Below are 17,058 nucleotides of genomic sequence, written 5' to 3' on the forward strand. Positions count from 1 at the left end.
TTACAAGTGCATGGAGCTTTGCCATGCTACCTCTCTATATTTTGGTTGAGCACACGGAGTATTAGTCATCCTTAATATATTCAGGCTCAACACAGCTAAAAAATTGTCTTGAGAGGTATTCTAAGCAACTGTCGGATTGAATTCTTGACATGTTTATTTTCAAATTATGGCTAATTTAAAAACAAACTGTTCACATTCTATAGGTTGAATGAATAAACTTATACAAAAAATGCTAGCGTATTTATTGAAATAATTTGTTCACCTGTAATTTTGTGACTATTTTACATGAATACATATTTTAAGAATACATATCTTAAGAATAATTCTTTAAAATGCTGCATTATGTCTCATCATTCTGAATTTAATCAAGAAGTTACTGATAGCAACCTTTACTCATTTTCCTCCGTGCATACCAACATCCATCCTACAACCAGATGCTGTAAATATGGTATTCTGGGTTCACTTTCTGAGGTTCAGTTGATCCTTGAGGTTTTGTTCACAACTTCACAAACAAACATTTTGGTAGAAACAAGTGCTGCGTCCAAGAACTTTTACCTTAATTGACCTGGGCAATCTAGCAATCCATACCCCTCAAAAAACACAGGCACTCTGCAGAAGGAACAGTCCACAGACAACTCCGTGCCTCCAGGCAAGAGGCCGGTGGCTTCTATAAGCAACACACACCTGTTCCTTTTAGTTAAACACAGTAAATCATGCAGGACCAGACTGAGCCCGGTAGAAATACAGAGTTCAAAAACGACAAATTAGATGCTTTCTGATGAAGTGCACTAGTCAAGTGCAGCTATCAGAATGAAAAAAAAAAATTAAAACATTTATAGCAACATGGACTGAGAGAGTAAAATTCATATTTAGAGCTCAGACTAGATTTATTGCCAGGCAGTAAGCTGCTGAATATACATAATTAAGCACACAAAACCAGTATTATGCTAACAAGACTTTAAGAGCAACACTTAGGTGAAAGACTAAATCCATCTTTCACAGCAGCAGAGTCTTCTGTATTCCAAGGGCAAGAAACATTTATGCTATATATAGTGCCATCTATTAGTCAGAAAATGTCATTGTTCCTGGAAGCAAAGTGAAGAGCTATGAAACAACAGGTTTTGAAAAGTTTCTTAGTAACATTTCACACTTGAGAACCAGAGCCTTCAGACTTAAGAAGAAAAATAAAACGTCATGTGCATCTCAAAATCAAAATCCAGTTTGGCTATTTAAGCTTAGATTTTAAGACAAAAGAAAACCCTTACTAAAATATTTTATGTTCTTTAGGAAACAAATGGAAAAGGAGAGTAGTTTTCCCTTAATGAAAAGTAATCAACTGTGGCTGAAGACCTGAAAACCTTCAGCTATAACAGTGTTGGGAAGAAAATCTTACAAAGCTAAAACTTCTAGAACAAACACAGCAATAAAACTGTCAATGACACAAAAAGATTCTGTTTTGTGCCCTTAGTGGACAAATACAGAGGTGCAGTCATGCTCAGTACAGAGCAGTTCAAAATTAACTTTCATCCTTTATAAAGCCAAGCCTTACTGTCAACTTGCTCACTGTAAACACAGAAGACTTCTGGTTTCCCAACAAAAAACAGACTGAAGATATAAAAGAAGGACGAAGTCCCAACCACCACATTCCTCCCCACTCAATCACAAATTATACTGGAGACACATACGTATTCAAACACAAGTCAAAAACCACTAAAAAAATACTCATACCAGGAGTCTCTCCTGCAATGGGCCAGCCTCAGACAGCAGTTCCCTACATAAAGCTGTCTCTGATGTGTACCTATAGAGGAGTATGGTGCCTGAGTAAAGATCAAAGGCAAGGTAACTAAGTCATGTACTTGAACATCTCAAAATACAGACAATATCAGGCAAGTTCTTTATCAGAAATAATTACACTAGAAGTAATTTTGAAAGTGCCACTGAACTTCATTTTGCCAGTACAGATGAGTACAGGACTTTGTCAGTGCCCTTTCTGGACACCTGTAACATTTTAGTTTAACGGTTTTATTTTTTAAATCAACTTTGAAAAGTACAGAGAACTAAATATAATTTCCTGCAAATCTGTAGCAATTATTGAAGTCAAATGTTTTCACCACACCTACAAGCAAAAAAACCCCCAAAAAACCCCATCAAAAATTCACTTTCCCCTAGCAAACAATATAATTTAGTACGACAGATTAAAGATAATTTTAATTCCAGACTGTTCTCTGAGCTACATGTAGCAATGAGGGGATGTCTCAGACATGTTCTAGTGCATGTTCATAAAACAATTTTAACGGCCTGAAGCCCTACTACTTGCTCCTAGATATGACTGTGAAGGGCACAATCAACACTGTGACAGATTCTGAGACCAAACTATGGACTCATACCAGAGCGAAGTCAATAAATGCCTGTTGCACATATCTCCTTTAACAATCTCTGGTCCAATGGATGGAGAAGTGGACAGAAGTGGATAAAGATGATACCCCATATGCCGGGTATCATCTTTATAAAGGTCCTTTTAGGGCAGCCAGTAGCCGGTTCAAGTTCGAGCAGAACATTATCTGTCCCAGTCCAGATTACCACTGAGTATTAGGAATTCATTGTTTAAGTTATGTTGCTTCCCAGCCTCTTTCCCCAGCATATCAGCTGGCTGCATGGGATGACCAAGTTATAGCAGTTAGACTTATGCAAGAGCCAGTGTAAATGCTGGACTTGCTAGGAGTTTCCAGAACCACTGAACTACTAACTCATGCCTAGTCTTGAAAAACAAAAGAGTCAACCACCAAACAAAAAGACAGGGAGCAGTACTTCCCCTTCTGACAAAAATATTCAAAGCATTTCAAATTAAAAGCCATATATTGTTTGACTCCCAACTGCAGTGTTTTCTCCAAGCACTTATCTTCCCTACAATTACATTTTACAAACTCACAGTCCTCCTCAGATAAAATGTTACCAATGTTTTTTTCTTCTTTCTGTTCACAGCAATATGCCAACATGATCAATACCATTAGGAGTTCCCATATTCCTAGTCAGAAGCTTATAATAAAGTTTCTAAAGAACCAGAGCAAAATCTATTTAAATCTTCCACATGAGCTGTAGGTCATCTCTCAATGCACTTCCTTCAGTATTTGTGCTTTCACAACATCACACTGCATTTTAGTACAAATGTGTAATTTTCCTGTGCCATATGTACGGTTCAGTGCACTCAGAGGCACACCTATGGCTCCACAACTGTCACGACATTATATCTCAAAAGCACAAGAAAGAGTCTATAAGGGCACAGAATGCAAGTTATAAGAACATTATTTATTCTCACAGAAATGTCCACTGTTCCTCTCAGGGTTTTTTTAAAGTTAATTGCGCGAACAGTTAAAACAACCTTTACTCTTTGCCTTACCCACAAATAAGGGCTTTGACTGACACATGCTGGCAAATAAAGAAAAAAAAAGTCTGCCAGGCAAAGCAAACCTCAACCCTGCCAGCTGCCCCTTAGAATGTAAGTTGTTGCCCCAATGACAGATGGCCACACGGCTCACGTGGCACTGCAAGACCAACTCCAGCTTTCAGCCCAGCATAATTAAGCCAACCAACTGCAATTCTCCTTTACCTTCATATGCTGCCCTGAAAGATTAAAGCACCACCACAGCCATATTCTGAACCATTCAGTGAGCCTTGTCTTAAACAAGGATCAGCTGGGAGCACAGGACAAAGGACAACTGAGAGCAACAACTCCCAGTACACCCATCCAGATTTTAGCCTGGGACAAACTGAGCATGAACTAAGTCCAGAAAGAAAACAGGTATTGTACTACAAGAGACACCGTGTGCTTCACAATTGGAGTATCAACCACAGGAACCCAAGGACATCACATTCAATTCTGTGTTTTGCCACAGATGTGGTTCCATGATAAAGATGAAACAATTTAAGGGTACAATACCTTTTCCCACCAGCTCCCACACACAATACCCAATGATTTTATAGGTACACAGTCATTGAAACAAAGGAAAGAAGAAGCAAACCACTGAGAAAATCTCTTTTGGCAGCCATTTGCCATCAGCTGCTTAAAATATCAGTGAAACTGTGCCTACAGACTTCCCTGGTGACTTTGGGCGAGCTATGCCTTTTCTTTACACTTTCATTTCCCACTGCTGGTGTCAGAACAATGGTACAACAGTACATCCCACGTGTGCAACGACAGCTAGAGACATGACTGGAGGCCTGCAACACACATGAATTCTGCAGTACAAATACCCGAGTTAGTAAAACAAAGGGGATCCTTTACCAGTATCTGGAATTACTCTAAGCAATCACTAGTGGCAGAAAAACAGATATTTCCCCATGTTTACTGAAACTCCAACACAAGACCTTCAGGCAAAAGGGAAGAATTAAAGTTGAGTGCAGTGATTAGTATTCTTTCTACATCACTAAATGCTTGAACAGTTCCTTCCCAAGTAAACTCTTAGCATATACAAGAGTAAGGATTTCTGTGAAAAGATCAGTAAGTTGGGAACCTTCTGGACCAGAAACTGCTCATTAGTCTTACTCCACCCACTGCAGTGCTGTTACTAGAAATACTAAAAGAGGAAACAAAGAACCACTGAATTGTTCCTCTCACTTTAAAAATTAAGTATGCACACACGTATAGAAATCTACTCTTAAAAGAAAAAGAAATTTCTAATTTAATTTAAACTCTTAAGGTCATTAAGTCTACTCCAGTAATAGTATCTAAGAGAAATTTTATCTAGATGGGGAGATTTTTGCCAGCTAGGTTTGCAGAAAAGGATACTTAAGAATTGTCTCTGTATATATACTGAAAAATACCTGACAGAGGGGAGGAAGAGGCAAGGCTTAGGGGGAAATATATCACTTACCTGTTTTAATAAAAAAGGAGCAGGGTGATTTTTTTTTTAACTGAGCAAAAAGCTCAATACAAGCAGGTTATCACATTCTTAAACCTTGCTTTTCTGATCCCTTTGCCCTTTCTCAAGCCATATACTGACTTCAAAAGCTAGACAAATTAAAATTCATTTTCTGTAATGTATATCACCATTTCTGTACTAATAATGAATTTGGGAAAAAGACAAAATATATCCCAGAAAATCTTAAGGAAATCTTAAACAGGCTCAAGCAATTTCCCTAGACACCATAATGCACACACAGCATTTATATTACTGCAAAACATAATCTTTCTGCCAACAGGACCCTACACATGTTACAAGAAATAAGTCTTAGTTAATGTTTAATACTCACTATATATACATAATTTTAGTGACATCTACATCAAAACATCATAAAGATAATAAGAAAAAGAAATGGTCTGTTTTACTATTCAAAACTTGCTCATTATGAAAGTGGCAATTATTCCTACCATGCAACTGACATAAAGAATTGAAAGTGTCTGCCTTTCAGTCATTACAGCAACTCTACAGCAACTCTACACCAGACTATCTGTTTGCTAATAGTGGTAGCCCAGAGGAATGCTCAGGGCCAATGCTGCTGATAAGGAAGAAACATTAAATACACTTTAGTTGTCATCCCAGTCTGAAAAATCACTGTGCCCAACTCACGATGATTCAGGTAATGTTCTTGATTCCACACAATTGTGCAACACTTCTAGATCTTATACACACAAATATACTGGCAGCTCCTAGCACTCTTCATGATACTGGCCATTGAGTCAACTGAAATCAATGTAAAACTATGCACTCAGTCTGCTGGGATTTACCCAAGAACATGGCAATGAATCCACTCTCAGTACCAATGGGTAACAGGTATTGTCTGGCAGGCCTTTAAAAGAGAGAAGTTCAAAAGCCATGCTTTTTCCACACACTACCTACTTTTAACTTCCATTGTATTAATCAGCATTTGAGCAACCCACAGCAGAGAGAACACTCAAAGCTTCAGTTTCTCAAAAAAGTTTTCCGAAAAAACATGGGCTGAAAAATTAATGAAGTCAATAGGAAAACTCATCACGAACTGGAACACCACATACTGTTGAGATCAAAATTCTAAAATAAAAATTTGTTTGAAATTTCTGCTCTCTCTTTTCCTCACATTTTTACAATTTTACAGATTTCTACATTAGCATGACCAATATATTTTCCTTTAAACTTACATATTAAAGTTCGGTTGTCTGCAACTGAAAAATCAGAATAATTTCATCTCCTTTTCTGGCACTTAAAAAACAGTTTTAGAGGAGCTGGGGTGGCTAGTAAACATTATTTCCTGTTTCAACTTTTTAAGTTAACAAGCTTAGATGTTCAAGCATTATTTAGACAAAATGGGAGATCCAACATCACATTGACAAGTACTGTGACAAACTGATCTTCAGAACAGAGCTTCATTAGAGAGACACCCACTGAACCTACTGTGATATGCCTTTTTCAGTTACTTAAACCTTTCAAATTAAGGAAAATTTTGACAGTGACAAACACCCATACAGATAATGTCAAGTGTATCAGCAGATTATTGATCACAAGCTGCTGATCAATGAAAAGAAATTTGGCAAGATATGAAAAGTTCTAAACCTGTGGTCAAAGACCACTTGAAGTTGCTCATGTATCACCCATTAACACAATTACACCCATTCTTCTGCTGGTCATCCTGACAGCAACAGCAGCCCAAAGCACTAATTCTCTCTCCTCCTGCTGATGCTAAGCTGGCCAAACAACTCTTGCATTGAAGGAGGTTCTCTCCACAGCAATCCGAGGCACGTACCTCAGAGGCTCAATTATTTTAGAGCTTTGCGGAGACTTACAAATGGAACCAGAGGAAGCTTCAAATGGATCTCAATACAAGGGGAGTGAAATCATCTGATTTTTAAGGTCTCTTCAAACCCAAACCAGTCTGTGATTCCATGAAAAGTAGTTCCTCTGTTATGGAAAAAGCACTACACACTTTCTTATACTGTAATTGCCCAGGCCCTTCAGTTTTCCAAGGTCCTAACAGATGGAGCTCAGCTATCTCTTGTCCCTACCCATGGTCTCAACTTGGACAGTTGCAGCCAACATAGATCCCAACAGAGCAAATGAGACTTCAGAGTAAACTCTGGTTTATTTTGAATAACTGTTCGTCAAAGACAATGGATTTATGACTATGACTTTAGTCAAAGGCTAAAGTCCAAGGAAATGGTCACAGATCTTACCACCTTCAGGGAAAGGTAAGGCATCACATCCTGACAATGATCAATGTAACAACCATCTAAGAGCTGTAGTCCTTCCCTCAAGATGGCAACGATTGAAGGAAATAGTAAGCATTAATTTGAGCAGCCACTACACACAATTAGCATTGATGACCCAACAGCATTTGGGTCACCTTTCTGGCCTCTTGCTTTCCCAAGTGTCAGGAAAGGCTTATTTAGCCAAAAAAGCATTCCATTTTCTCCTCAGCTCTTAGAAACAATGCTTAAAATCTGAAGTTTTCCCATGATTCTGCAGCATAACGTTCTTTCTAAAGGTACATTGACTAACTAAACTTTTTAAGGGTATGTTGATAAACTTTCCAACTATTTATTTCTCACACCACTACAGCAAGTCTGCACCAAGACCTATGTCTCAAATTCCAATTATAGAAGAAATTTACACATTTCCTCTCACTTTTCCAAATGCAGGAAGCTTGGGAACTGTGAATTTTACCCAATTCTCTCCTAGAAAAAACACTTAGTGACCAAATAAGGACAAAAAAATAGGGAGGATACTTCATACACATAGGATCAGTAATGCAGTAATTAAGTAATGAGATTAATCTGTGTAAGAAGAGGAAATGGTATAGATTCAAGACACAGTTCCAAGTTTCTCTTTGGGAGCCTTAAGAATTCAGTAAGGCAGCAAGACAGGATGGCTGTATCACACTACTGAAAAATATTTTCCCATAAGCATTTAAGTAGTATTTTAGATTTTTAACAATTACTGATGAACCAGACTGGACTGGATTTTCTGTTGGAAAAATAAAATTTCAAATAAGAACTAAGCACTAAAAAGAAAATCAATTGTTTTACCTTTCATGTCATTTCAGATCAAATTCAAATGCCATTTGTAGTAAATGGGAATATTTCTGTTAGCCAGGATTTCAGTAGGCTTTGGATGAGACACTGAAAATTGTTCCTGCAGTGTTAGAATTATTTCAATTACCAAGCATCATCTGAAAGAAATCAACATAAAATGTACTTCTTCAAAAACAAGAAAAGTGTACCAAGAGCCTGTGAAATAAACAACTTGTTTCATGTGATTTTAAGTGCACTAATAAAGCTTTGTATGTTCTGCTAAAGAACACCACACCTGTAATTGTAATGTCTGACTGGTTTTCAGGACAGCATCTTTGTAGGATTTATTTCTTCAGCAAGGTATGGTCTCAAAACCGAGACAATACAGAAAAATGGTGAAGTCCTCATCCTGCTGCTGCACAGATGCAACCAAACTAGCTGAGAGACAGAAACTGCATTATTGTTTTAGCCAAGGCTCTTCAGCAGGTCTAACAATCCACATGGAAAAGGGAGTGCCTTGCAAGAGCATAATGAAAGAGGGTCAAGCTAACTCAAATTACCTTCCATTTGCCACAGGCTAAGAGCATACACATGAACAATTACTGTGAATCAGACACCACAGATCAGCTGACATATGGTAACCTATCATCCTACAATAACCTGTCCAAATACAAAGATAGCTTGAAATTTAGACCTGATGTAGAGCTACGACTCTCCCTTATTCAGAAAGCAGGACACTAAACCCTGGAACCTTTGCTCCTGGATGTGTAAGCTGAAAACAAGCAACAGAAGAGAACCCACAAATGAGAGCCCTTAAGGTAAACAGGTTGTTTCCAAATACTACAAACTAGGATTACCAAAAGGAAATCATTACTGTAACATGACCTATTCATGCTAACCAGCCCTTCTGTACAAAAGCACGCACACAGCATGACGACCGTGAGACTGCAAATTCAGCTCTTTTGCTGGTGTGGACAGTGGTTATCCAAAATAAGTATAAGAATTCCACGTACAGTTGTTGAATTTTTGTTGATTTGGCCTTGTTGCCATGTAGTGGCAATTCGAAGTAGGACAAAACCCAAGCTTTTGTTTCCCAATCTCACACCCAGGAGTGCTCACCACTCTATGCTGTATGTACCTACCAAGCTCAATGCAGTCAATCAGCACAGAAAGAGTGAGGAGAAAAGCTTTATATGCTCTACCAGCACTAGACTGGCACTCACATGGTACAGCTGAATCAGTTTTTTGGAATACAGAACTGGTTGCTCAAGAAGATAAACACTACTATTACTTTGATACTGGAATACCAGTGATATCCGGTATGTATGGAAACCAAATCGATACAGGCTTCTGAGGAATAACCTACATAGAATCAGGGTACAGCTGCTCAACAGAAACAAACCTGGGAGCCTGAGTGACAAGGTTTCCAGGCAGAGCTCAACTACACAGCAGTTTGAGCTCCCAGAACAAAGCAGTGCCTGAACTCTCACATACAAGACATCAGAGGGACCTGACAAACCTGGCAACAGAATGGAAACTGCAGGTTTCTGTTACAACGAACAGTAGGTTTCATTGTGTCCCACAGCACAGAGCCCCAGGAACGTTGCAACAGCTCCTCTCAAATACACAGGACTGGCAGCAGGCACTGGGGAAGGCTCCAATCCCACACGACACCCAAGCCAACCTAAGGGTGACCTGCAAGGGCAAGGGCCAGTCCCACAGATCAGCCATTCCCTTAGGCACTCACCCAACCCTGCAGTCAGAGAGCACCAACAGCTAAACCAGCAGGTAACTACTCCAGAGCGTTTGGGAGGCTTGGTTTCTGTGGTGATTCTGAGGGTGTCAAAGCAAGGCAAAGGCTAAGCACTGAGTTTGAAGCAGGAGAACCAAGACAACCCCTCTCTCTAACAAACAGGCTCTATGATTACTTAGCTCCCTTGGAAAAATGCAACTAAAGGAAGTATCTCAGAGGAGAGCACAAAAAATAGTCCCCAAAAGCCTAGTGAAAGAACTCCAGGTTTTATAAGTGTTCATTGCTTGTTTATCCTAGCTTCTCTCAACAAATGAATAATAATTTTAAGAACAGGCAGCTGTATAATCAGGAAAGCTGTTACTGAGAGGAATCACAACAGCTACTATTCAAGCTATCTTTTAGGAAGGACTCCAGATTCATAGCTTTTAATCACCTCAAGAGAAGTTCATTAAACTTTCTAACAGGAACTACAATGCACATAATAGAAGAAGCCTCTACAGCATCTTCCTTACTTACAGACTACATCTAGAACTCAGTCTTTACTTCTACAAAAATTTCGAAGCACTAATGTACTACAAAAGCAGAATTTTGATGTTCTGTAATTTCACTGTATGTTTTAATTTGCTTTCTTTCCCTCTCCCCTCCTTGGTTCCTGTTTCACAAGTACTGAAGAACTCAGACTAAAAGCTTAGGTTATATTCAGATGCTACAGCTCAGTACCACAAACAAGAATCACCAAGTTTTGTTCCCTTTCCAATCCAAGTGCTGAATGTAGAAACACTGCAGAAGTAAGAAACAAAACTAAATACTTAATAATCTGAAAACATGAAAAGACTAGGTAATGACAAGTTCAGCTGAACAAACCTTCCATTTTCTTAGTTCCTCTTAGCTCAGTCAGTTCACCTCTGTTTTTGTTACTCATAGACTGCACAGCTCTGGTTTAATTTTCCTATTGCATCTGCTGTAATGTATAAGGCTACATACATTCAATCACTAATCAATATAACTTAAAAACCCTACAGAAACACACTACATCCTCTTACTAGCAGACCAAACACTTAACAGGCTCAGCCTGCAGGAGGAAGTTTATGTGTTGCCACAGGTGATGCACATTAACAATGCACCTGGTGCATCCTCATTGCCAGGGACCCAGAGGAGAGTGTGGGCCAAAGGAGTTGTCCTGGCTGCAGTGGCCGCCCCTGGGATGCTGCCCCTGTGTGTGTGTGCTTAGCATGCTGAGCAAACACAGGGCCCAGCAGCGGCTCTGCACAGGCACTGCACATTCAGCACTGGTGAGGCACACCAGGCTCACCACGCTGCTGAGGGAGCTGCCCATGGAAAGCAGGCTGCCAGCCTGACCTTCCCAGGCAGCTGCAGGGCTGACAGAGCATTCCTAGTGCTCCAGTTCTATGCATGAACATCAAAGCCTCCTATCCAGTGCATAGAATGTTTATTTATGCTCAACAAATGAGAAGCTTCATGCCTGCACACCTGCAGTAAAAGTCTGACGTACATTGCACAGCTTTGGTCTACTCTGTAACTGTGATTGTCCCAGGAAGCATAACAGCAAGAGGAGGGCACAGAGCATAACCCTGTCCCAAAGCACAAGGATATAAAACAGACCCACAGAGGAGGCTTCATTGTCTCTTAAACCACTGGGACACAAGTTTTTGTAACACAAAAAGTAAAAAAAGATTTGATATTTCTTGGAAACTATAAGTGATGTTAATAGTCTTATGACTGTCTAAAATATACCAAAACTACATGCAATGAACACTACAGTATATGCCAAGAACAAATACACTTGATTTTGATCTCTCTCAATGAAACAGAAAGCTTTAGCATAGGTTTAGACACTTGTCCTACATGAAGGACAACAATGGTACACAGATACTCCTTTGTATTCATAATGCAGAATGAGGGTTTGGGAAACAGGACTTGTACCTGAAGAACCAAGTTTATAGACTCTAACCTTTTATCTGTAAGGTAGGCTCTGGAAACTTTTCATTGCAAAAACAAGAATTATACCTCCATATGTGAATGTATCTTTTCCCAGCCCATGACTCACTTTCAAGAAATAGAGAAAAGCTTTACCTAGATTTCTTTCCATGCAGATCAACCGATGCCTGACTTGACTTCTTGCCCTAAGGGATGACCCTACAAAAACTGAAACCCATTTAGGTGCTTTGATTCAAGTCTGTGCATTTGCTTCAGAATAACAGTAATTTAATTCAGTTACTGTTACTGCCCTGCACTCACCAAATAGGCCTTTTGATGCACATACTAAAAAAAAAAATCATATATAATCATGCACGTGCTTACACACATACACTGGAAACAGAGCCAAATAAAGACTCCTTACCTCAACATTACAAAATTCAAACATTGTGAGCAAGGACTCTACTAGTGCTTAGTTTCTACGTGTTTGTTTTACACAGCATAACCTACTCTTTTTCCCGGTACGTCAAGCCCTCGTGTCCCCTATACAGACAAATGACTAATTCAATTACCTTGTGTGCCGACAGGCCAGCTGGTTGCTGCTTCTTGGCATGGGTAGAAAGGGTGAGTTACAAATGTCTTTCCCTCATTGTCTTTGTCCTCTGCCCTGCCAATAGTTTCCACAAAACTTAACTTCACACCGCTTTGACAACTTTGGTTGAAATGAGCTAACAAGTTCAGAAGTTGCAGAGTGACACACAGACTGTATGGGTGTATGTATCTTGTTTTCAGTGGAAAATAGATTGGGGCGAGGAGGGGAAGCAAACTTGCAAGGTAGGTTTACAGGCTGCATGTATTAAATCTGCCTCAGCTCCAGAAGTATTGACCCAACTTAACCCAATCTAAATTGGAGCTGCCACAGTCCCACCACACCCACAGGCGTTCAGTGTTATCCCTCCCCTTGTAGCAGCACCCGTGCCAAAAAATCAACCTGGGAAAAAAAAAAGGCAGTTAGCGTTTGGCGCAGGCAGCTCCGGAGGCAGCTCCCGCCTTGTCACATGGACACCGCCACACGTAACAGCAGCGCGCAGCGCGGTGGCAGATGCAGCAGCCACCGCGCTACACGCCGGGTACTTATCAGCACACAGGACCGACCCTAAGAGCACTGAATTCTGGACACTGCAGCTCAGAACCTCATGAGTATTACAGCCACTGATGTGCTGGTTTTACAGAGGCACACATGCGCTAATGGAGTTAATACAGAAACAAGAAAACATATGATAGCTCTGAGGCTGACAATTTCAACTGCATTCTGGACAATTTTGGTCTTTTAAAATAAGTGCCTCGTCTTGTCTTCTTCCTAAAACTAGCCAAACCCGTACACTCAAGGAAGAAAAAAAGGGCGCTATAAACAAACATGGGAATATTTAATCATAAACATTACCAAGTCCAGATTTCCTTTCAGGTAGACCTTTGTTCTAAAGAAAATAGAACGACACATCTATTCTATATCCTTCATGAAGAATTGCAAAACCACTGTAACCCCACTGGTGACTGGGGAGAGATCAGGAGGGAGAAGGTAAAACAGAAGTGGCACAGTGAAGCCAGAGTGGCCAATTTAGATGGAGGGAGGTGTGAAGAGCAGAGCATAAGGCAAAACATCTTGGGAAGTGTATCCTGATGACATCTTATCTTGGCTGTACAACACAGTGAGTCTTGGGGGAGAAAATATTTTTATCTGCAATTATTTACGAACTCCCCCACTAACTGGAACACAGGTACACAGGTATTGTTCATCAATGTATAATATAGACAGTATGGTTATATATTCATTAGATTTGTTCCTACTACAAGCATAAAATGAGAATCACTTCAGTATAAAGCACAGCTCTGTATGATTTTTAAATTCTTATAAGGAACATTTGAGGAACGATTTTTATAAAAGCATTTTTTCCCAGTGATCTATTTACTAATAATAGGCATCAATAACTTGATTTTTACCCAGTAGTGAACATGTAACAGCTGTTACTCAGCTGTAAAACAGTCTACTTACACAGCATTAAATAATAAATACAGCTCAAGACCTAGTGCATGTTTTACTAAGCAATCTAATGATATGAAACAAGAAGTTCCAAAGATTAACTGTGAGCTGTATTATCAACTCTGTCCCATGATATCTGTGCTAATAAGTACAGAGCTGTAATATGAAGGAGGTAAGAAATTACGAATAACAAAAAATAATTTTTGTTCAGTCACAGCTGCATTCACAGCATCCAGTAAGAGGTTTTTTTTAAACAAATTTAAATCTGACTTCAATAGAAATCCTTTCCTAATAACTTATACTGATTCTTTTGTACAGCCTTTTTTAGGATGACCTACATTGCTTGGGAATAAAGGTGAAAAAAGTCAACACTGATTTGCATGGTATAGTCTAACCCCAGTATACCAGCTTTTAATTTAGTAGCATTATTCATCAGCCTTTACTGCAATGGCCCTGCACAAAGCGATCAAAGTCACAGGTAAAACTGAAATTACTTTCCAGATATAGTGGATCAGACCTTGCAAATCCTGAGATAGAACAGAAACTGCACTAGAGACACCCCAAATGTAGATGGAACACTAATGACAAAAAAAACACCCTAATGCTGTTAATACATTTTTGGGCAAGTGAGACCTAGCACAACTGACCTTCAAAAATGCAAGGAAAAAGCTAGCAGTGACCCACATGGAACAATAATTTCCACAAGCCATGGAATTTGATTTTGTTATAATTTCATCACCACTGAGAGACCGCACAGAACAATATAAAAACGGTAAAAAAAAAAAAAAAAAAAAAAAAAAAAAAAAAACACCCAACCAAAATTAGGTGAGTTCAGAGTTCCAGAAATGTCAGAGTAATGCAAACACACTGCAGCCTCACATTTTAATAAAGTTCCTGCCTGTATCTTTAGCAAATCAGTAACATATGAAGAGTCCAATGTAAAACTGAATAATTGCTGCATTTAATCCATAAGCACATCATTCTGCATGCCTCTTGTAAGTTGTATTTTCATCTGTTTAGAAGGCAAAGTAAGCCATGGGGTTGAAAAAATACCAGTATTATTCACATGGAACATCGATGATGAAAACCCTCAGTGCATGTCTTTGAGAGTTCTTTTTTTGCTGTTGTTTTGCTTTATTTTCTATGTTGTTGTTTTTCTTTTAAATGTCAGTATACCAGAGAAGTCATTTTAATCATATAATTACTGAAGATTTTGGAAGGTTTACACAAGACCCATAATTGGGCATAAGACATCACATCCTCTGGTTATATACACAGCAATCTGGTCTGGGTAACATTCTTTGCTCTGACCAATGTGTGCGAGGAGGGGCGGGGGAAGGAAGGGAAGGGAGGGGAGGGGGAGGAATGGAGAATTAAAAATGCTTCCTCAGATTAAATTTTCTTTACTTCATTTACTTAAAATGTTTTGATTGTATAAAATGCACTAAAATATTTATCGCGATGCATCTCCGTAGTTAAAATACCTTGTTCTCAATGTGATATCCTAGATATTCAAACAAAAGACATTCAGCTGACAATGAAGCTTTTTTTTTTTTTTTTTTTAATTTTAGAAAGGCATTTGTACACCTAAGACCGCACCGTGGATCAGCCTCCTTTATCACAACGGAGTTGTGACAGGTAATGCATAAAAAATTAAAATCCAATCCACCAGATAAGACATGCAAAATGTCTCCTCCAATCCCACCCCCATCTCGCCTTCAAAAAAAAAAAAAAAAAAAAAAAAAAAAAAAAGCCCAGCCACCACCAGCCCTGCACATTCGGAGCACACGCACAGTGGCACCCTCAGAGCCACCACTGAGGCGACAGCGACAGGCCCGAGGGGCCGCCACCCCCGAGCCCCCCCGCACCCCGCTCCGGGCTCCAGGAGGGGCGAATCCCACCTCGCCGCTTCCTCATGCCCTCACACAATAGTGCTTTTCCCCCATTAGCTCCGAATTGTCAACATTTTCACGCTAGGCCCCGGCCGGGCAGGGCTGAGGCGCGGGCGGCCCGAGCCCCCGCTCCGCTCCGGGGCCGCGGGGGCGGTGTGGCCGGGGGGGGATCAATGGCCGATGGGCCGCGGCCCCCCCGCCGGCGCTGGAGCCGGAGCCCGAACTGCGCAGCAGGCGCGGCGCGGCGGGCCCGGCCCCGCGGAGCCTCGGCCAGACCCGGGGCCGCCGCCCCCGGACACCATTTCGGGGAAGGTGCCGCCGCAAGTCGCCCGGCGCTACCGCCCCCCCCGCCCCGCAGTCCCCCGGGCGCTCTCCCCCCGCGCCCCTCGGGGGCCCGGCCCGCCGCTCCCCGCGGGAAGGCACCGGTGTTCCCGGGGGCCGAGGGCGGCTCGCCCGCTCGCGGTCCCCGGGGACGGGGCGGGGGCTCGGGGGGGGGTGTCCTGTCCCGAGGGGCCGCGGGCGATCGGCTCCCCCCGCCCCGGCCGGGGAAGGGGCCGAGCCCCCGCCTCCCCCCGAGCTGGGGCAGAGCCCGAGCCAAACAAAGCGCGGCCTGAGCGGGAGCCAAGGGTGAAGCAGCCTGGGCTTTTCCTGCCGGTCCCCGCGCAGGGCGGGCCCCGAGTCCGGCTTACCCCGATCCCCGGCGGCGGCGGCGGCGTTGTTCCTCTCCTGCTGCTGCTGCTGCACCGGGCGCGGCCTGGACACTCGCCTGGGTCTCCTGTTGGCGGCTCGGACCGAGTTCATTTGCCGGCTCGTGTGGGCGGCGGGAGGGGAGGGGGGCAATCCTCCGGCAACCGGTGCCTCGGCGGGGACGGGGGCGCTCGGAGGGAGCCCCGGGGCGGCCGCCTCGCAGGCGCGGGCAGCAGGGAAGGGCGGGGGGGAAATCTCCGGGCGCGGGTCCCGCCGCCGCTGCCGGCTCGCTCGAAGGTAGAGGAGTCGCCGGCTCTCCCAGCGCTGCTGTGGGGGACGATGGCGCCGCGCCCCCCCGTCCCGGCCCCCGGCGATCCCGCGGTCCTGCCCGGCTCAGGCCCGTCGCTGCTCCGTGGCAGGAGGAGCCATTGACACCGCCAGGGACGCGCTCGCGAGCGGGCGGCCGTTGGGCGGCCGTGCTCCGCCAATCGCCGCGCCCCACACAAACGACCGGCGCCGGGGCGGCCAATCCGCGCTGCCGTACTATCGGTGCGCGGGTTGGGGAGGGGCGGGCGGGCGGCGCGGCGCGGGGTGGGGCGGCGCGATGCCTATAAAAGGCCGGGGCCGCGCGTGTGGGGCGGCAATGGCGGCGCTCGGGCCCGGCTGTGGCGGTGGCGCCGTGAGGGGATGGCGCGGGAGCCGGGCCCGGGCAGGAGCCGGGCCGGGGCAGCTCGGAAGCCGCCGAGGCCGCTAGCAGCGGACGGCC

General features: G+C 42.7%; 1 protein-coding gene across 3 annotated transcripts in view; it reads right to left on the reverse strand.

The window, feature by feature from the left end:
- FBXO11 (F-box protein 11) overlaps positions 1 to 16,760 on the reverse strand; it is a 69,820-nt gene extending 53,060 nt beyond the window's left edge. For 2 of the 3 annotated variants that reach the window (XM_066316341.1, XM_066316340.1), the window contains exon 1: positions 16,295 to 16,760. In XM_066316341.1, coding sequence (XP_066172438.1) covers positions 16,295 to 16,406 — 112 coding nt within the window. In that variant the 5' untranslated portion in view covers positions 16,407 to 16,760. Of the gene's footprint in view, positions 1 to 10,598; positions 10,780 to 16,294 lie in introns of those variants that run through there. The other variant, XM_066316342.1, reaches the window with a different exon arrangement.
- Positions 16,761 to 17,058: the final 298 nt, after the last annotated feature.

The sequence above is a fragment of the Sylvia atricapilla genome, chromosome 3 (genome assembly GCF_009819655.1).
Source record: "Sylvia atricapilla isolate bSylAtr1 chromosome 3, bSylAtr1.pri, whole genome shotgun sequence".
NCBI classification, from domain to species: Eukaryota; Metazoa; Chordata; class Aves; order Passeriformes; family Sylviidae; genus Sylvia; species Sylvia atricapilla.